The following is a 22,576-nucleotide window of genomic DNA, read 5'->3' on the forward strand; positions in this document are numbered from 1 at the left end:
AATATTCATGGCTGCTTTTGCTCCACAAGAAGAGTTCAGTTCAGACATGTTTGCTGCTCATTCTCATGTAACGGGGGAGATGGAGGGATCTGTTAATTATTTAAACTGTTAATTGGCTCTGGTGTGTTAGAAAGGTGTTAGAAGTCACATCTCAGGTATGTACGAAGCGTATAAATAGGACAAGTGAAAATGGGAGTGATGATTTTCAGGTAAGGCTGGGATGAATTTGAAAGCCAAAATAAATTGGGTGGATAACAAAGAAGTCCTTTTTAGAATATTTTTTGAGAGATCTGTTGAATGGCGCTGCATTGAAACAGACTCACGGTTCGATCCTTCACTCATTTTCTGGAAACTTTATTTAGACGACAAGAGAAATGCAACATGTTGATGTTAAGTCAATGAATAGCTTTCTGTTTCATTTAATTGAATGTAGCAAGAGCAGCAGCGTACTCATATCTCTACACAGAATATACACACACACACACACACACACCCCACCCTGCAAATGGCTACATGATAGAAAATGCTGTGATAGATACCCATTTATAAAAATGTACGCATTCAAGCATGAAGTGACATCAAGAACAAGAAACAGGATGTGAACAAACACATTATCACACGGAAATTAGAATAAAATGGATTAAACACAAGCTGAGAAGGTTGGGAAATACCATGAATGGGCACCTGGTAAGCATCATTTATACTCTGTTTCTTCGGGCGTTTTTTATACTGATATCATGGGAGCTATTTCCAAGGTCATACACAATCAGGGATCAGTAATCTGATGCAGCTCACTGAGCTGTCAGGACAGATACACATGATTTAAACTCTGGGGGAAATGACAGGAGACAGGAAGTAGTTCCCGTCATCTGAGAAGTATTTTATCCACTTTTTTAAAACTAAAATGTATTTAAATTCTGACCAGGAGAACAACTCTTCCATCAAAATGGATGGTTGAGTTTTCCACTTTAATAATAACCATTTAAACAAAAAAATATCTTTCATTAGTACGTATTAAACCCAAATGCTTTCACTTGAATGTGTGAGTGTGAAGAGCTCTTCATTATGTTAAGGAAGTCTGCATTAATACCTCTTCTCAGAGATGCATTTAATGAGCTATCTAGAAATACTTCCTTAATGTGTGACAGTAAGCACACACAAGGATCAGAAAACCAGAGACAGCTGTAAACGAAAAAGGGAAAAAAGGGTGTAAGATTATAACTTCAAAGTACCGTCTGATACCTTATTGATTGTCTGTAGAGGCAAAAACAATCTCCCATCCCCGACTGTCGACCCGGTGGCCAGGGTCAGCCATAGCAGTTCTGTGTTTTAAAGAGCACAGCAGATGTTTAGTAATCTGCTCAACGACACTTCAGCAGGGCAATGACCAACCCTTCAATCGATAATGTAACCCCAGCATAGCCATAGAGTTCTTGGGGAGTGTTTGGAGCTAATAGTGCAATGTACCCATGCATAAAGACAAAATCGTTATATTAAAATGTATGTTCTGCCAAAGTCACCCACAGGTTTTACACCCATGTGGCAGTTTGTGCATTTAGCCCTTCTATGCTGCACAGATACACAAGAAATATATTTTGACTTTGTTATTGTTTCATTACTTCCTCAAACCATAATATATTGATACAAGTAGGAGACCCAACATCATCAAAAAAAAAGTTCTAATTTGTGATAGTTTTAACTTTCCTATCATCCAAACTTACCTATTAGGGCAACATTTTGGTGAAAGAGTCCAAAAGTGTTGCAACCATTATTTTAGATCAGTAACTGAATGGTGAAAATGGAAGAGTGTCAGGTTCAAGCAACCTAACACATCCAAAACATAACAAAAGAGAGAAAGACAAGAGTTATATGTTTTACTTGCAAGGAGAACGGACAGAGATGCGTTCAGTTACAATCTCCTACCGCTCTGAAGAACACTCTGCCGAGCCCTTTCCTTTTATTTCCTTTAGTTCCTAGTTACAATATGAGTTATTGCTCTAAAGGTGAGGGGGCACACAAGTGCAACTCGTCACATTTAAACAATTCATTATCTTCATGAGTTAAAGCTGTAAGGGAGAGGGGGCACATGTTGCTCGTCCTTAAAACATGTTCTGTCTTTAAACAGATGAGCAGTTTCTGTTTTCGCACAGGTACCTCTTTGGTGACTCATCAGCAGTCATGCTTATCTGATTTCTTCTACCTGCAACACAACTCTACACGAATTAGCTGTTCACATACACCAAGTAAGGTTAGGTTAAATGTAAAGGCAACTGGAGAAAATATGAGATTACTTTATGTACAATTATTCCTACAAACAGCAATACCTAATGCCAAAGAAACTGTGATTAACATGCACAGTGTTTCTTTTCCAGCACTGATCAATAACATGGATACAAAGTAGAAAAATCTCAATTACAGGTGGTCACTTTTGCCTTAAAAGTGAACTGTAACCAGCATATTATACATGGTGAAGCTCCCTCTTGGTTTCCTGCGTTTCTGAAAGTAGTAGTATTATGGCCACGGTGTCTCCTCCATGACTCACTACTGTGTGATTTCAGAGTAATTGCTTATGAAGTTCTGCCATTGCTCTCCACGATCTCTGGCACGCGACCAAACACGCCACCCCGAGCTGTCTTGGGTTGTTAGAGCACGCTCCAACACAGATACAGTAAGGTTCATCTGGAGAGCCACGAGAACCTATCAGACCCACATTTCATTCAAAGCCAATTATCATATACCGTATACATATAATGAGCCAATGATGATGAAATCAATGTCACGATTAAGTGACTGCTAAAGTGATGTTATCCTGAAAATCTTCCACAGAGGAATTGTATGCATTTTTGGCTTGATGTGATGTAGTTTTTTGATGGGTGTTATTTCTGACCAAGGATACATTGGTCATGTGACTGCTCTGAAAATAACATTTTCATGATTGATAGTGTCATTTATCAAGCCGAATGTCCTTGGTCCGCACATATTACTAAGGAAAACTAAGAAATACACAAATAACAGTGTGTTGTTGTGACCTGCATTTTGTGTGTGTGTGTGTGCATGTGTGTGTGCGTGTGCGTGCGTGTGCATGGATGGATGGATGGATGGTTTGCTCTGTCCTTGGTGCCAACCTCAGAGGTGACAAATGTGTCCTGTCCCCGCTCGCTCATCACCGAGGCCAGACCCTGTGCGGCTGTCTTCCAGTGATAATGGTTGCAGACGGGTGATGATAAAGCACAGGAGTGATGGCGCTCAAGCCTCCATTTTCCGTGTGCCCCAGAGATTTACAGCATTTCCTTAGTGTCCTCTTTTCATTTTGCTTTCAGCACATGAAAAATCCTTCTGCATTTCTGTCCGCTTTGCCAGATACTTCAACTACTGACATGTTTCCAGTATTTCCACTCGCTCTGCTGCTGAGCTCCTCACTCAGTTTTGCACGTGCATGTTCACTGGACTTGGACTCCTTTAATCCAATGTAGTTCATTCAGATAACGGTGGCTGATTTATCCCTCTAGCCTCGTTAGTTTTAGCCTAAATTAAAAAAAACTACATCTGCCCATTGAGCTCTCCATTCATCAAATCTCCATTCCCATGATTGACTTTGGCAAGACTTTGATAGACGGATGGTTCATCCAATCACCTGCCAGGTATGTTTTTTGAAAGCATCTGTCCTTTCTCAATCATTTTCCAATGATGCCTGACAAGTTAAGTAACACTATGAACAAACAAAGACGCATCTGTGTCTTGCTCAAGGAAACTTGGGAGTGGATTGAACTTGGCATCATTCAGCTATAAAATAATCTTTCCCTGGTTAGCGTGTCACTCTTGCCAATATGGAGGCACTTATCTGTACCACGCAGGGCTTTCATCTTTGCCAAAGTGTTATTAGAGCTCTGAAAGGAAAACTGTGTCCCAAAAACCAAACCAGCCTTCCTGATTGAGTCAATAGTTGTCAAGGACCGACTCAGACAGCTCAGTGTGAAAAGTGACTCAGTGCTGCTCTAACAAAACATTTGTTTTGATATTTTTTCCAAGGCCTGACATAAATTAAACTTAATCCAGTAGTTGAAAAACGCAACCATGACATCTATGTGACCTTCAACACGTTGGTGAGATGTCTTTGCCACTTTATAAACACCCACACTTGCACTTAATTGCTTCTTTTTTCTGCAGCGACATTGTCTTTTCATAAGTCATGAACTGCCCAAGAGGTGATTATTAAGCTTGATCGTGTGTGACGATCCAGATTAGTCAGAAAGACAAACTATCATGACAGTGGGTGTAATAGTTTCCTAGTCGTCAATCATTAATGATCCTCATTTGGCGAGTAAATTGCAGGCATCTTTATAAAACCATTACTTTCCTTTGTGATATGTGGCCACAGAGGCACTTTGGTACTAAAATACTTTTATTATAAACAATAATTACAGAGAAGAGGAATATAAAAGGATGAGCATCAAAAACACCACAAATGACTCAAGTTGTTGAAATTCTCATACATCTGGGGCCTCGTTTATAAAGCTGTGCGTAGAATCCTTCTCAAAACATTGTGTTCGCACAAAACCATGAATGTGCTGCGGCAAAAATTTTTTAGATATATAAAACTGTGCGGCGCACACTTGCACGCAATCTTTCCTTTATAAATACAGATATATTCCCACCTGCAGTGAATTGGGATGATCTCCACCCAGTGTCATCCCACTTTTCCTCCCACAATCTACCATAAATGGCATATGCTAACTAGCTCATGAATATCTAAATGAGGATGTTACATTGAAGAAGCGCGGAAAAGGCAAGGTTCTCCGAGAAGGAAATGGAGGATGAGCGCTGCAAAAATGTGTTGTTTGGAAGTCTCAGTGGAGGCATTTCAAATAAATATATCACTGATTCCCGAGTCGGAAAAACTGTGTGTGGCTCTACTCACAGGTGATAGTCAGCGTAGGAATACGCACGCTTCTCCATACAGAATTTTTCTATATATAACCATGTTTGCCACCACACATTTTACCGCACATTTCTGCCTGTCAATGCAAGGTTTTTGTGTGCAGCAAGCTTTATAAATAAAGCCTCTGAGCATTTCTAACATTCACAAAATCCACATACTATGCAGCTGGAACAAAAGTCTCTGTAACATCACACACAGGTTTGTGAAGAGCCAAAATGGAGATCACAGTGGCTTCAAGTGGCTCTCGCCATCGCCAGACTTCACCGTGGATGGAAGGACTTGGGCCATATTGAGGCCGACAGTCTATGATAACTACTTGTCCTGGCACCCACCTTTCACTCAAAGTGCTGTGTGTCTCAATTATGCATAACTTTAAACCTAAATATAATTTAAATGGGTGGGTTATATAAATATGTACTGCTGTACAGTTGTCGTGATTGGGGAAATTACCTATAAAGACCAAAACGTTTTATTGTACCAGGCTGAAAACCTTTCTGCTGTGAAGTTGGACATTTTAACGTGGGGGTTTATGGGGATTGACTCGCTTTTGGATCCAGCCTCAAGTGGCCATTCAAGGAACTGCAGTTTCTGACACTTCCACATTGGCTTCATTTTCAAGCCCTGGAGGTTGCTGCTTGTTTTGAACGTAATACGTAATCATGATTTTACATCATACTTGGTTTGAATATTATGTTAAGGTCCGATTTTGTAAGGAACCCTAGTATTTAGTGGGTTTATCAGAGCTTGTTTGCTGAAAACAGCTGCTGTTGCTAGAACCAGGGTTGAGAATGGTGACAATGAATCTTGTGCTAAAAGCGGCTGAGCTCTGTAGAGCTTTTTTTGGCAACACTGCAGTCTTCTAACCCCACTAAAAGATTTGAGATGCAACTCACACAACAAACACAGTCTGCTATTTCTATTCACAGTCATATTGTTTACTGCACACCATACAGTAAGGCTCCCTTGGTAGTCTTCCCACTGGGTTTTGGGACCACCTTCTTCCCAGCTCGGGGCAGGAGGCTGATTATAATGGTCTGGGCGGTTGGTGTGGGCTGCGGGGACCCACCAGTCAGCAGCTGTGGGACTGCTGAGGACCGGTGACAGATGGGAGAGCAAGAACACCGAGTTCTTGAACTGGTCCCGCGGTTTCCATCCCTCATGCTTTATCACTTTTTTTTTCCTGCAGTATCTCTTGTTTTCCATCTGGTTCTCACAGCACCCTGGCTATTTCATCTCTCTTCCTCTCTCTTTCTCTAAATCGCTTTCTCTATTTCTCGCCCTCTGTTCTCATCTTTCTTTATCTGTGAATGCCCTCGTCTTCTCTCTCTTCCTCTTATCTTTCCCCGATATGGATTTCATAATTATCAATCAATCACCATTCTCTCTTGGCTTTGTTCCCCTTCACGGCGCTTTCTTTCTGCACATTATTCCTCTTTCTTTTTGTTAAATACACCCTGTTTCTTTGTTCTTCTCTTTTGCTAAATGACTCTATTGTACATGCTGTTCTCCTTCAACCGTCCTTGTTACAGATTTTGTACTTTTAGTCTGTCACTCCCTTTTCTAATTCATGCACATTCATTTGCTGTATCAATTGCTCTGACGTGCTGTCTTGTAGTGGAAATAATCTCACTCGCTCTCATTCTAGTTAACCTTATTCCTCTTTCCTTGTGTTTTCTGTCTTCAATTTCAGTCATCTCTCTTTCTCTTTCTCTGTCCTTCTCCGTGTGCCTTTGGGCTCCACAGGGGACTCTTCTCATGCGGTGTCACCCGTCCATCAGCATGAAGTACTCACACACATACACACAAGTGGAAATGCTCTCACAGCTCAAAAGCACCTGGAGGACACACACTCGATCACACGCTCAGCTCTGACAGCGCACACTTACTGTGACACACACATCACACTTGCACAGATGCATAGTGGGAATTAGGAGCTGTACATTTTGTTCTAATTCTTAAACACCCAGCAGAGTGTCATCCACAAACACACACGGAGCTCCACAGACTTTTCCAGACACTCTCTCCTCATGATTTCACACGCTCTCCCAATCTAAAGCCAGCCTTTATGTAACTCTGCCCTGTCTAGTCCACAGCATGACCCGACAATCCATAACTTTCAAACTTCTCCCTGATCCCTTTTCAGTTTCTTCTTCCTACTAAGCAGAGAAAGCCTTCTCCTATTTTTTAGAATTAGCCCATGGGCCTCAGCTGACCTTGAAAGTCCCTTTAGAGCTGTAATGATTTAGCACGGTTAACTTGCTCTCCACACTTGTGGCAGTGATGTTACTAAATTTGTACGGTTGAAGTAATGGAATAAACGGCGGGCTTCTGGGGATATTAATGGATGGATCGCCATGAAATAAACCGACATTCATGAGGAAGAAGACTGCTGCGCCTACTGAGTTTTCGTTTTTGACTGAAACACCGTGGACTTCATGGTGCCTGGAGGATGAATCCTCATGACTCATCCAGTGTTACCGGCTATTTTGACATTTGTATAGTGAGATATTTCGATAGTTGTCGGATGGATTAGCACGTGATTTGATGCAGACATGATCTTCCTGAACTTTCGTTGCTCCGATTTCAGGTCAAATCATCGGGCTTAATGTTGAATTCTTCCAATACTTCCAATCAATTAGTGTTTAAAAAGTGTAATATACTGTAAATAAAATGTATCATCATGATGACTTTGGTTTACAGTTTCCGTTCAGATTAATGTCTGTCTCATAGCAAGAATTTGACAACTCCAGTTGAAACGCAGTTGACTTTTACAACCATTTCGAATAATCAACCAGCATGTTATGTTATGCTCTCATTGTGCCGAGGAATACGTTAGTCATTGTGCTTCTAATTAAGTACTTTAGACCATGTTTCTGTGTGTTTCTAACTGTATCCGAGGCTCTCAGCTCTTCCTCTGGAGCTTTCTCGCTTTGCTGACTGTACCCAGACTCCACAGCTGGCAGCGCATGATGACACACAGGCTTTTGGGAACGACAACTGTCTTACGCTCCTACACAGCAACTTTGTCACAATCAGACGAGCTAATTAGCCCTGAGCTTCGAGATTAGTCATGTGAAACACAAGAGATAAAGTGGCTTCGGTTGCAAAGAGGTAGAGACAAGAAGTTTATCTTTTTGTATATTAGAGCTGATTTATACTGAAAATACTTTGTTTTAACAAAAGTATAATTGTAACAAAACACAATTATACTGATCGAGTTACTCTGTTAGAAACGCTACATTATATCTATATTTTAACCTAATTTTATAGACTTTGCTTGCACAAATTAACATTACTCGCTATCTGTGGCAGTTCTAATGACAATGTGAATACTGATCAAGCGTCACATTTTGTTTGAGCTTGGACTTTATGATTAGATATTTCTTCCCACTCTTTGCTTCTTAAAATTTAATCTGCAGACTTTTATACATAAATGTATGAAAGCGTTTTATTTTTAAAAGTTTCTCTGCTCATCTTGGCCAAAGAAGAATTATTATTATCCCTGAAGTGATGAGAGATATTCTCCACCAGAGCCATCTCGGCTTGTTAAGATTGCTTTGCATACAAGATTTGGTAAATCGCCTCAAGCTACTAGCAACAAGTCAGGGAGAAAGTTTACTGGCACATTCAGCAGTCTGGTTTGGCCTGGGGGCAAAGCACTGAGAGACAGAAAGGTTATTTAATTGTATTCTTATGACTGTTAGTGCAAAAAAGTAACTCTAAGGTTCTGCTTAATGAATTTTGGGCAATATTTAACATTTTTCCAACCAGGTTAGGGGTTGGGGTTGTCAGCTCAACAACCAGGGATTGCTGATATATTTGTACAGGCATATATGCTTTAAAGATTAACCCTTAATTCACTAAGTTCAACGTATTCTCATCAACAGGGTCGTAGGACATCATATGTAAAGTAATGCACAAAAATGTGTATGATATTTTACGAAATATGACGTTCTATTTAATGCAGGAAACAGCGATCGGCAGGGTCTCACGACGGTTATATTTCGTTACGTTTAGGAAACAAATAGAGATGGTTTCAGCCCCTTTATGTGCATCATGTTACTGTATATCTTACGTCAGCTCTTCTGCACACTGAGGACTTAATGAGAAAACATCATCGTGTCTGTTTATTAATTAGCCGTCACCCTGCTCCGTATGACTAAGGACCGGGGCTTGTCCTGGTCGGTCAACATGGCAAGTTCGGACTGCAGCCAAGAACCTCAAGGTCACCGCAGTCTCATCAATTTCACGCCTGCAGCAGATGGCTGTGTCTTTGAGTTGCTCCTCCAGGGAGCCTGCGAGGCTCAGTATAGCAGAGAGAGGCGCTAATGGTAAGAGGGAGTGTGCTGAACTCGGAAGCAGAGAGAGCGCCAGGCGTATTTCAAACTTGCCCATTTGTGCTCCTGGAGGTCCAGTTCTCATTAAAATCAATTTCTTTGCTGCGAGTCGGAAGTGAGCAGAGAGTCGTGGGTTCAGGGTTTGTCGGGCCACTGTTAGAGCACTGGCTTGTTTCCAGTCACTGAGCTGGAAAGAAGAGCGAATGCCTCTGGGGTGAGAGCACATAGCCGGAGTACTGTGTAAAGGTAATGTTCAAAAGCAGCTCAACACACAGGACGACACTCAAGATTAGTCCGTGCAACTTCCTGATATGAACTATGGCCTTTGAAGTGGTTATAGTTTAAAGGATACCAGCATTTGTTATTTAAGGGTTTTACTTAAGCAGTTTAACCGACACCGTTCTTGCTGCTCAGAGTTTAATGAGAATCTGTTCTGTTAAAGGTACTGCCATGTAACAACTGGAGCTAAATGAAGCAAGGCAGTTAAGGTCTATTGTAACGCAAGCATTGGAGATTATACATTATAATTATACATAGGTGTTTATGTTTGTCTACATTTCATTACCTTTTACCAAAAACACGACTTTTACATTTTTCACCAGTGAAAATAAAGCATCAAAGTCACAGTAAAAGTAGTAAGAGAGTCTCTGTTTCGAACGTCGGCTTCCTGGGGAGACAGTAATTGACAAAACTTTGACTGTGAATGACCAAGTATTGCTGTTTTCATGTTGTATAAGAGTAAATGGCACCAAAATGGCTTCATCTGACAGCTCCGATAGTGCTGACACTGTGCAGACACCAGCAACATATGTGCATGATTCATGGCTGATGTTAGGCAGTGATTGTAATTGTGGCACATTATGTGTACTGTATGGTTAAGGTTGGTTAACACAGCTTACACCGCTTTTATCACTGCTTATACTTTACACATCGCTACATAAAGTACATACTTGTTTCTGGATTGGCACTGGACAAACACTGAAGGATACCAGCCGAGGGCAAAACACACCGGCCATGTGGTGACAATGAAGCATGTCATTTGATGCCCATAGCACTTACCAGATGCTCCATACAGACAAAAGAATTCAAGATACAAGACAGCTTTGCTCAACCAGTCTTCAGTCATCAAGAAGAATACAAAAACATATACATTTCATTGAAGAATGAAGAAGAAGAATTACTTTATTAATCCCACATGGGGAAATTCAATTTTTTCACTCTGTTATTATTCATGTTACACACACACAGGCCCGAAATACACACGCATGCCCAAACAGGACCTAATTAATGAAGATATGTCAGAGCGAGGGGGCTGCCAATGGATCGGCGCCCCGAGCAGTTGGGGGTTCTGTGCCCTGCTCAACAGCACCTCGGCAGTTCCCAGGAGATGAACTGGCACCTCTCCAGCCACCAGTCCACACTCCATTCATGGTCCACACAGGGACTCGAATCAGCAACCCTACGGTTCCCAGCCAAGTCACCTAAGGACTGAGCTACTGCCGAAAAAAGGAAATACCCATATCATTGACCTGTAGAAGCAATTAAATAAGGAGCACACAAGTCAAAGTTACAACACCAGACCAAAGCTGTAATAAACATAAGAATTAATAAAAAAATATTTTTCTTTGATCTCCTGTTTAACATATCTAACAAGTACAGGCAGGGGATGGATCAGGACCAGATTGAGCCCCAGTGTCTGTTAATTATGGCCCTTTCAACAGCACTCAAAGCCTTTTGTTCTCAGGTCTTGACCTATAGTCCGAGTGGATGCTTTGCATGAGGATGTCAGAGGAAGCAAAGACCCAAGTGAGCGGCACAAAGGCAATCAAGAGAATTGCTAATAATTTATTGCAGTGTCTTTTATCTCAGGCTCTTGTTCCTGGCGCTCAAATCTTGTCCCATCTATTGTCACACTTGACACAAAGACACTTTTGTCTTCAGTCAAGGGCCGCTCTTTCACCGGCCCAAAGGAAGATTGAAATGCTAAGTCGATGTCTATTGAATTATCCAAATCTTTGATGTGCCACTGTGCACACTGGATGCTCAGCCAATAGCCGAGATCTATTATGTGCAATTACTGTGAATTGCCGGTGTTACTCGTTTCTACTTGACATTTGTGTAATTTCTCACTTTAATTTTTCTCTCTCTCTCTCTGTCGCCACCAACAACAGGGGCCACCAAAGACATGGGGAAGATGCTTGGCGGAGAAGAGGAGAAGGATCCCGATGCTGCCAAAAAAGAGGAAGAAAGGCAAGAGGCGCTGAGGCAACAGGAGGAGGAGAGGAAGGCCAAATATGCAAAAATGGAGGCGGAGAGAGAAAACCTCAGACAGGGCATCAGAGATAAGGTAAAAAGACTTCGATACAGCTAACATAGATTACAAGTCAACAAAGGTAACACCCATGTTCGCTTGTTGAATCATTGGAGTGAATCTGAAACCTTTCTAAAGTCTGACACGAATTCCCAGAAGTCACTGGTCAGACATGTATTGGTGGGACGTCATTCTCTGCTCTGGACGCAATTACACCACTATGTGTTTACATAGCAAATACTTGTTTACTGCTATATTCAAGCTGGGGTGGGCAGTTTGTTTTTTGGCAATGTTGAGCAAAAAAGTCCATAATAATCTTTCATCATATTGCAAATGTAGCCTTGATTTAATTATGTTGTCGACCTAATGACCCTATGTTTATATTAAACACTATTTTGTACATTTTTCACTACAGTTTTGGTTTCATTTTAAAATCTCATCAGCGATGTGTCTTTCTGGATAATCTAAAGGATCCCACTGTTTTGTGGAGGAGCACCTGAGGGGTTGTAGTAAAAACGAATAAACCAACGTAAAGTACTAACTCAGCGGGTAGGAGACAAGCTGTATGCTTTGTTTAGAGAAAGATGGACAACCCTAGATTACTTCGTTGAGGAGACTTTGAAGAAGAAGAAGAAGAAGAATTCCTTTATTTGTCCCACAATGGGGAAATTCTATTTTTCACTCTATTATTTATCTACACACACACAGGCCCGAAATACACACACATGCACGGACAGGACCTACATACATGCAATTAATGGAGAGATGTTAGAGCGAGGGGGCTGCCAGTGACTGGCGCCCCGAGCAGTTGGGGTTTCGGTGCCTTGCTCAACAGCAAGTTGAGTGCTGTGTGCAGTTCAGTTAACTGAGTCAACTCTTTTTTCTTTTGTCTCGTCAAGTCTGTCTTGTTTCTGATAAATTCATGCGTACTATTTAATTCATCCGTAATGAAATGCTAATTGATGGTATCAAAGTGTCTACAGCTTGATGCCATTCTCTTGACACTGCTAATAAGTCATTGAATATTTGACTTGAACACTCTTTGAGGATTTTCAAGCCGAGTTTAAAAGCTTCCCAAGCGTAGCGTTGGAATGCAGAGCTGATGCCCAGTGATTCTTTAGTTTTGGGAAGCACAGAGGAGGGAAACGGGGCGACATGACAGCAGATCTCTGGAAACTGTTTGATTATAGCGAGTGGAGAGGGGCTGACTAAGCGTGACTGTCTTCCCTTCAACTGGCGCGGGCCTTGTTACCGCTGAACAACTTTCAGAGTAAGGGAGAGACGGAGTCAGACAGATTGAGGGAGAGAACAAAACAAAGCGGTATAAAAGCGAAAAAGCAGAGACAAAACAAGGGAGCAGAAGGAGATACTGAGGAGATATCCGTCAACCTTAGAGTCAGAAAGAAACATTTTTCAGGTGTTGAACCAACACGAATCCTTCCACACCTCAAACCTTGTACAAAAATGTCTAGTTTCAAATGACTTCTCACTTTCAAATAAGGAATTCAATCATTTACAGACAGGATCTGCACATATTTAACTAGAACATTGGCAGGCCTGTGAAGTATGTATAGTTGTTAGGATAGTGCATCTCTCCCTTTAAAAGATGATCCGATACGTAAGAGCTGTGATACGATTCAAGGAACAATACATTTCAACATAAAACAATTTGGCTTGATTCGATCCACTGATTCATTCATTCATTCATTCATCTTCAACCGCTTGTCCCTGTCAGGGTCGCAGGGGGGCTGGAGCCGATCCCAGCTGACATCGGGCGTGAGGCGGGGTCCACCCTGGACAGGACGCCAGTCTATCACAGGGCACATAGAGACAAACAGAGACAGACAACCATTCACACCTACGGGTGATTTAGAGTCATCAATTAACCGAACATGTGCACGTCTTTGGACTGTGGGAGGAAACCGGAGAACCAGGAGAAAACCCACGCAGACACAGGGAGAGCATGCAATCGATCCACAGACATATACAATCATTTCATAAAATACCAGGAAATCTTAAGTAGTTTACTGACATTACATTATATCATTGGAAGAAAATGGAAGACAAATGTATCATTTCAGAATTTCATGTCATCGTGTTTATTACTTTTCCACAAGAAAGATTTATCCAACTATCTGAACAAACATTTTGACTGTAGGCGTGTAAGTGGAACGGTCTATAGATGCCATGATGCTTAGACCCCACCGAGTTGTGGCCGGAAAAGATTTTAAGATCTGTGTCTTTGTCTGAGATTTTCTCTGCTCTGTCTTTTACTGATGCTTTTAAGTGCTGATTGAATGTTGTCCCCACACTGACTTAAGTGCTATAGCCCGACATGGTTTGGCATTTATTGCTGAGGAAAAATATTTGCACAATAAGACCAAGGATCACAAAGCAGAGTCCTGTTAGCTGACAGAAGATAAAGAACTTAGAGGACAACTATATTATTCTTCTGTGTGCTTCGGCTTTGGAAGTCTTCTATTACAAACATCTTTTTACAGTGTATTATCTTACAAATGATTTTAAAGTCTTTAGCCCATCACTCACACATTTAATATGTCTCCTATTTCCCTTGGAGGCATTTCTTAGAAATAACTTCACGACAGAAGATATTATTGAGCTGAATGCAGACTTTAATGAATGGCAAACAAATTTGAATAATGACATACCAACGGTTGAAAAGTCACAGTATTTGCATACCCGTGTTTTGTTCCATTGTTCCCTTAACAACCCTGAGGCTCTCCTGTCTAAAAATACACACAGAGATGCTCATGCTGCCCCTGTGGACATCTTCACAGCGGAAATGGACACCAGTAGCCTTCCTTTAAGATATTTATTGCTCCAGAATCACATTAGCGTGCACCTGGGAGAGCAGCAAAGAGGTCAGAGAGGAGTGCAACTCATTTTCCACATCTCTGCCTCAACATCAACCATCACTCAGCCTGTTGCTCTTCAACCCTTTTCTTCGCAGTGCTACTGTATTGATTGTACTCAAACTAGGACCAAACAGACATAAATTATACTTCCTGTAACAGTGAACACAGATCCAAAACACTTTCATTAAAACAAAAGCTAACATGATGCTTGTTTCAAATGTTCTTGAAGGTAGAACCATTAGCATCCACTCCCCATCTGTTTAGGTTCATAAAACATGTGTTCAAATAAGGACAATAAGGAAAGTGATAAAGTATGTAGGTGTACTCTTGACCTTGGATACAGTAGTTGAGATGGAAAGATTCCAGAAGCAATCATCCATCCGTCACCTGTAACTGCTTAACCTATTCAGAGACGGACAGGTCGCTAGTTCATCACAGAGCTGACATATAGAGGCCAATCTCAGAACCCATCGGTTGTCTGTCTGATGACGATTTAGATATCAGGCTTCCCAGTACAGTCATCGGATATCTGGGCCAAGAGTTCCTCTTCCGAGCAGTGGTCATTTTTTACATTCCCATTATTAATTTGTGAAGCGAGAATGGCGTTTCAGTTTTGAGATGGCGTCTCTGTAACCAGGCATCTGCACATGAATGCAGATAAATAAAAACAAAAATCTAATTATAAGCTAAATCATCACCAGGCAATGCCGACGTGCTCTCCACACAGACTGTTTACCTGCGTGCAATCAAAGCATGCTGAAACATGATTGGCAGCAAGGCTACAAATGGAAACCAGACCTCTTTTGTCACCCAAATCTACGGAAACAAAGGACTTTCACCGGGAGTCACCTACTGGTTGCCGTTTCATGGTGTTAAATAGGATGTCATACAAATTGTTGTGTGTAACTGTTTGTTAGATACACAGACCCACTGATGAGAATACAGTGAAAGTCTAAGGCCCTGTTTAGACGGAGACGATCTAGAAAGTAAACGCAAGTGTGGCGTTGCGTTCTCACTTTTTATTTCGCCTTTATTCCGCGTGAGATATACAGTGACGCAAAATTGTGTGAACTTGTTGTAGTATACACGCCAGGTGACTAGAAGACGCTGTGAAGCACTGCCACACAACAGCACCCGGAGCTAGTGCATGCGTAGAAACTTCCTTCTTACTTCTCTCCCCAACAGCGGAGAAGCAGGACGCCGTACAGTGTGACAGGGATCTGCAGCACGGTCTGCAGCCTCCCATCGTCTCGTCTCCCACCGAGGACACTTGAATGTCCCACTGATGGAAACAGTCCGACATGTTTATTCTCTGCACATGGCTGTTGCGTAAACACGTATGCGGCTGGGGCAACATGAGCAGATCAGAGCACACTTTTACCCCTTTACACGGAAAAACAACGGCGGAGCATTATTAAGATTTCCACTCTGGAGGTTGGTTTCTCTTTTGTGCATTGTTTAACCCCCCAAAACGCCGTCGCCGTCTAAACGAAAAGCACACCTGATGAAATATTTTGTTGTTTTAAGCATTGTCGTGTAATTAGGGCCTAAATGCAGGGTCTACTCACCAGCTTTTTCCAAAGCTTTCGTCTGAACAGTTTCGTTCGTTGTTGTAAATTGCAATTTTCTCTTTCTCTTCTAAACACACTCCTGATTTAATTGTCTGTTGGGGTTCAAGGTTTTGTGCGCTAATCGTTAGTATTGTCCATTACACAGACTGTGTGCCTCTGCCTGTAATTGGTACACAAAGTATCCAGGAAGGTGAAATTAGAGCAGTTAACACTCCCACACACAGAAGCACACGCACGAATCCCAAATGTATCATCAGCTCCAACTCGGAGTCTAATAGCAGAAGTCAGTTGTTCCTGTTTTTCACACAGAACCCGAAAAGCTACAGTGCTGTGTTTTAACTTAATGAGGAAGCAGCCTGGAGCGAAATCATGCAAATGAAGAAATGGGAATTACTTTCCCAGAGTCCCAATCATTTTCAACCAATTTACCCCAAATGCACGAAGTAATCACGTCACGCCTCACAAATCACTATTTTTAAAAATTGCCCCATTTTGTTGTCAGTCACAGTTTCCACGGCAGCAAGTGAGCACTCGGCTTCGTGCTCACTTCTGACGTGAGGGGAGAAGTTGTTCCAACCCTTATTCTAAACATAGAATATAGAGTTGGAGGTATGAGGAAAATATCATTTTTGTCAAGGTACCTACATTTTGCAGTTTATAAAGTTTCTTATTGAATTGGGAACACTAACGTACACAGTGTCTTGTGGTAGAAGTAATTTAAAATGGGGGCTTTTCTACAGTTTGCAGGGTTAAGGTTAGGTTAAGGTGTCCGGCCAGAGGAACATGTAAAGGTGCGTTTCCACTATTGTCGACTACCAAAAATGAGGCGGGTCTATCTCTCCAAAACGCCTCTAATTTGCATGTGGGTCACTCAGGAGGATGTTTGTCAAACGGCCGCCCAAACCCTGAGAAAAGCCTGATTGCTGATTGGGTGTAGCTCTCAGCAGAATGTGACGTGTGGTAGTACAGACGCCACAACAACACAGCAAAGTAGAGTAGGCACTTTTATCCAGTGGTGTAGTAGAACGCAGTACAGAAAATGATCTGTGTACCGATTCTGGATTGAATTCCTGACCCATGGTCCTTTGCTGCATGCTCCCTTTCTCTCTCTCCCATTTACACACAAATGCGCACACACACACACACATACAAACACACACTGTACTGCAGTGGGGTGACAGCCTGTCTGTCCACACACTCATACAGCACCTCGGATATTTAAGGTGGAGTGTTTTCTTTCATGTTTCTTCTACATAAGTTGACGTTGTGAATCATGGGGGCCAAACTACAACTATTTTGTATTTCTCACTTAAGAGTGGTGCGCTGCTGTATCACTGATCAGCTGAACACCGCGATCAAAACGTTCTAAACCCATACCCAAGAGTGATACGTCTCCCTCTTTTCTTGTAATGGAAACACGGCGAGTGCGCGGCCATTTGAGAGGGAGTGCCCTGAAACTCTCTGAACGGACACTTTGTAGGGTTGGTGGAAACACGCCTTGTGAAGCATTAGAATTTGGCTTCAGGGAAATAATGAAGCACGAAAGTGTATGGCTTCAGCAAGAATAAAAGGGACACAACCCTGTAGTGGACACAATGTACTCTAAGAAGGGACTGTACAAAAATGTTTGGTTTATCATTTAAATACAGTACTTTCTTCCCTTTTTTGCTGAGAGTTAGATGAGAAGATTGACACTGTGTGTGTGTGTGTGTGTGTGTGTGTGTGTGTGTGTGTGTGTGTGTGTGTGTGTGTGTGTGTGTGTGTGTGTGTGTGTGTGTGTGTGTGTGTGTGTGTGTGTGTGTGTGTGTGTGTGTGTGTGTGTGTGTGTGTGTGTGTGGGGCCATGTGGCAATTAGCCTATTGGCTTAAAGGCTAAAAGGGGAAAGGGAGAAAGCTAGCCTGGCTCTCTCTCTCTAAAAGATTGTCGTTTAAGGGGACGTTCTCTGCTATAATTATTTCTATCCAGGCACAGGGACGTCCGATAGCTTACCCCCTGCATCCAGGCGATATGGTAACTAATTACCTCCTGGTTCTAGTTTAACATCTGTAGTGGACAGAAACAAGAGCAGTCTCAATCTTCTCATCTTTCCATTCAAACTGTTGCTGTAAGGGTTCGTTTAAAACGTTAACCCTCAGAAACTGATTGTTTAAAGAATGTCAAAAACTAGCGGTTTAACTTTAAATCACCCCTGGAGAAACAATTCCCACCTCGAAGGGGCTTAACATCGTTGCCTGTTTTTGTTTTTTGTCTTCTCTGCGCAGTATGGCATCAAGAAGAAGGAGGAGAAAGAAGCTGAGGCAGCGGCTGCGATGGAGCAGGCCTCCGAGGGCAGCCTCACCCGTCCGAAGAAGGCGGTCCCCACCGGCTGCGGCGACGAGGAGGAAGAGGAGAGCATCGTGGATACGGTCATGAAATTCATCCCGACCCCGCTCATGGATATGTTCAATAAAAAGTAACGTTGTTTGGGGTGAAATATGATTCTTACAGCGCTCATCTAACCAAGACTACTGCCGTATCACCCTGCCCCGCCCAAACCTGCAGTCACACTTTTCTCCACCCTCCCACCCCTTCAACCCAGCTTCTAAGTGTCCTGCAATGGAGCAACGTGGCGTGACTTTTGCCTTTAATTTGGCTAATCTCTGTCGGTGATATGTACTTTTCAATCTCTCATGCAGAGCATCTTTCTTGATAACCCCATTTAAAAGTATGTAACACCTGCACAGATCTTTAGTGCAAGGCAAACGTTATGGCACGTTCTCAAAATGTCAGGCACGTAGAATATGATCAGACATCACCCATCGTCCACCCGTTTTATTTGTAAATAGGCTCGGGTTATAAAAAGTATAATGAAAAATATAGGGAATTATGACATATAACATGATGACTAAGAGTATAAGCCATATTTTTAACTTTTAGGAAATTATCCAAATCATATCAAAATTTGATTGAACGTTCCTGTTCTGTTCTTGCTAATATTTGATACATACAGTGTATATAAATACTTGCATTTTTATTAGTTCTCCGTTGTGAGGATCCACCCCATTAACTGTCCCTCATGTTCCCATCGGTTTGTTGTGAATGTGCAATACGCTACAGTCAAAACACACCGACTGTAACGCCAGAAAGTGAAGGAATTCATTGGAAAATTAGACTTTTCTTTTGCTTTTTTAACTTCTTTTAAAGCATGCGGTTCTGTGAAGTGAAGTACACGTATAGATGCCATTTCATTTGTTATGATGACGTGAAATACATTGATATTTGAGGCAATAACTGGTTTTTCCATTTTTATTTAATTGGCATCTCGTTCGCCATTTAAATCACACGATAATTGACTTTATGTCTGAAATGTTCTTCCATGGGGAAAACTATACATGTTCTCCGTACATGACGTTTGTCTCAAAGCGGTTAGATTAAAAACCTACGATAAATTCACTCGCCGTACACGTTTGTGGTTTGAATATTCAGTTTATTATGTCCTGCGGCAGGCGTCGCTCGCTCTGCTTCTGCAGTAGCACGTGTAAATCTTAGACCAAGCTAGTTCATTTCATTTTGTAAACATTTCCAACCAATTATTTTGTAGAAAAAAAAAAGAAACTTCACAAACACAACTATGTTGTGACCACACAATATGTGAACAGACAGTGACAATAGTGCAATATATTGTTCGAAATGAAGTTGTCCTGTGTCCGTTGGTTGAACCCAAATCAGCAATAACAGACAATCTTCATGTTGCGTGTTTAAACTTACTCCTTAATGTGTTCGTCGGCATTAAAGGCACGGATGTGTCCGCATAGTTAAGGTCCGACATATTGATTATTAAAAAAAGGAGGGGGGGGGGATTTGTTTTGTGTCGTAAAAAATGTTCAGTCTTGTGTCACAGAACGATGAGCACAAGCTGATGTTTGAAATCACAAAAACCAAAAGGCAAGTCAAACCGTTTACAAAGGCAGACATTAACTACACATGCAAAGAAATTGGATTAAATAATGAAAGCTCAACGGCTGTACGACAGAAAATGTTCACCTGCTCAGTAGGGCCGGTCGGTCCTGCTGGTAAATGTAATGGCACAACCTAAAAGGGGGTCATATGAGGGTGAAGATTTCAAAAAAATGTCTCCATATGCCTTGTTTTTTTAAATATTATTATTATTATTCCTCCATTATTCCGCTGTGTCTTGTTAAAACATTCCAGATATTTCAGACATTCCACCAGACTCGTGCTGGTAACACATAACCGTGGATATTTACAGTAGGCCGCAGTCAATGCCTTTGTTAGCCTACAAGTATATCATGATGAAACTTTGATGTTGTTATAACCTGAGAATACACGCTAGAATGGGTCAAACGTACATATAAAGGTTCATGACTTGACCGAGTAAATGCGGAGTTATTTAAAGCTGCCATGTACAGAAAAAAAAAATCCCACGTGACGTTTAAGGGTAAAGCCTAAATGTGCTTTTAGCGGAGATCAGTTCGATCTCGTGATACAGTTTTATTAGAAGATGTTTTTGTGATTCACACGAGCACAGTAGCTGTAGGCGTGATTAAGGTTTTCTAAACCAGCTTTTTTGCCACTGTTTTTATTAAGCTAGCTGAACATGACAACATAACATTAATACCGAACTTGTGCATTCCTGTCACGTAGACGAGGGGAACGCTCCGTAATCATGTTGAATAGATTACCAGAGAAAAAAAACATCCAAGGGCACAGAAAGGTCACATTTATAGAACTTCTTGTGCTTTTATTGTACATTGTAAACTGCCTTTACCAGCCTTCATTCAGTATGCTAGCAGAGAGTTGGCGACTGATAGTTGTTTGCAGTTATGGAACAAAGCATCGACAACACTCACATCCATCATCAGCGCAGTTATCCAATCAAACCAAAGAACAGTGCTGGTAGTAGTAGATTTAGTGAAGAGGTTTCATTTCATTTATTTCACTGCATATCTTATTGATTTATTCTGAACTTCTCAGGTATTTTAGCTTTAAGTTTCAATAGAACCATAACTAGCCTTCTCTTAACATAATTAGCCTTGAACTCAAATTGAATCATTGCCAGGGGCCTAACAAGCCTACGTTCAACTTTCAATTCTATCTCTTGTTTGGCCCGAGAAAATTCCAGAAAGCTACGATTACTGCCCAACCAACCCAAGTAGAGGACTTCCCCAGCGACAAAACCTTAGCAGACATCACGAGCATGTGCAGTCCTTCAGGCTTCCAGTGAGTCTTTTTCAAACTGGCGTGCTCTAAAATCAGATAACCCTTCGCATCTCATCCGCCAACGCCATCAAGAACCCATTTATCATCATCTCGTGAATCCCCATTGATTGCGCTCTAAATGGCTTATGAACCACTGCCCAAAACCAACTGCCCAAGTCATGCGTAATCAATATGTCGTCGTCCAGTAGTGTCAGAAATCCACTTGACTTTTAACTCGCCCATTTGTGCCGCTCATACAGCCATTCATAGGATTAAAACACTGCCTGAAAAATATAACACGTAAAAAAAAAATACTCCTTTGATGTGACTTGAATGTAACTGTCTGATGTTTCTCTCCTTGCATCTGTCTTTCTCTGTTCTGTACTCGTTGAGAAGATGCTTACTCTTGTGCAGTATTTATCCTTTCTCGTCTGTAGCCGGTCCTGTTTCTGTCCTCTGGTGGTTGGTATTTTGAATTTTTAAAAAATGGCGTTCTTTTGTACTGCGAAATCTTCTCACCCTTCTCCTTCCTCTCTCTCTCTCTCTCTCTCCCTATTTGCTGACAAAATGTATGCATGCTTATGGTGTGCGATGTAGGCAAGGTTGTTGATAATCGTTTTGTGTCTTCTCTGTGTTTCAAAGCTCCACCTGTTAGCCTCACTGCATGCCCTTTTAGACAGATATTTCAGTCTGTAACTTTCTTGCAAAAATGGAATCACCGCACACTCTGAGAATAAAGTGATTTCATATAATTTTTCATCGTCTTGTGTTTCTGCATAAACAGTACTGCAACAGGCCTTTGGCTGCTGCTCCTTCTGTGTAAGATAAAATCAAAAACTTTATATATATACATATATGGAGGCCATGGTAGTGACATACAGTGTATTTCTGGTTCAGGAGGAAACATCATCCCTGACTTGTGAGACCGAGACGTGAGTCATGGATTATATCCCATTGCATGGCAACCGTTAAGGAAGTATATGTGCAAAGACCTTCAATGTATATCACGTGTTACTGTTTCTGTCAGTCAATCATGTTTTTCATCTCAACCTTGGCTGTTGTGCATTTCTTTTTTTTTTACATTTATTTTCCCCCAAGAAGGAATTTCAACATCTATTCAATAAAAGCGAAAAGGGCTGTAAACCGAATGCACTGTGTCGTTCAAATCGTGATTGGAGGGTTTTTCAAAACCGGAAACTTGTGATCGTGTCACACCACAGGGACATCAAAGAGATGCAAATATAATCTCTCTCACAGCAGTTTGTTTGTCATAAGTGGGTCTGTGATATGGGTACAGGCAAACATTTTAAATCAAACAAACCCACTGAAAAGATAATGGAGGA

At 41.5% G+C, this 22,576-nt stretch overlaps 1 protein-coding gene across 1 annotated transcript in view; it reads left to right on the forward strand.

Moving 5' to 3' along the window:
- Positions 1 to 21,985, forward strand: part of cplx1 (complexin 1) — a 60,349-nt gene extending 38,364 nt beyond the window's left edge. The window contains exons 3-4 of the mRNA XM_083915100.1: positions 11,448 to 11,623; positions 18,296 to 21,985. Of these exons, the coding sequence (XP_083771226.1) occupies positions 11,448 to 11,623; positions 18,296 to 18,490 (371 nt within the window). The 3' untranslated portion in view covers positions 18,491 to 21,985. The remainder of the gene's footprint in view (positions 1 to 11,447; positions 11,624 to 18,295) is intronic.
- The last annotated feature ends 591 nt before the right edge of the window (positions 21,986 to 22,576 follow it).

Source organism: Echiichthys vipera, assembly GCF_963691815.1.
Source record: "Echiichthys vipera genome assembly, chromosome: 6".
NCBI classification, from domain to species: Eukaryota; Metazoa; Chordata; class Actinopteri; order Perciformes; family Trachinidae; genus Echiichthys; species Echiichthys vipera.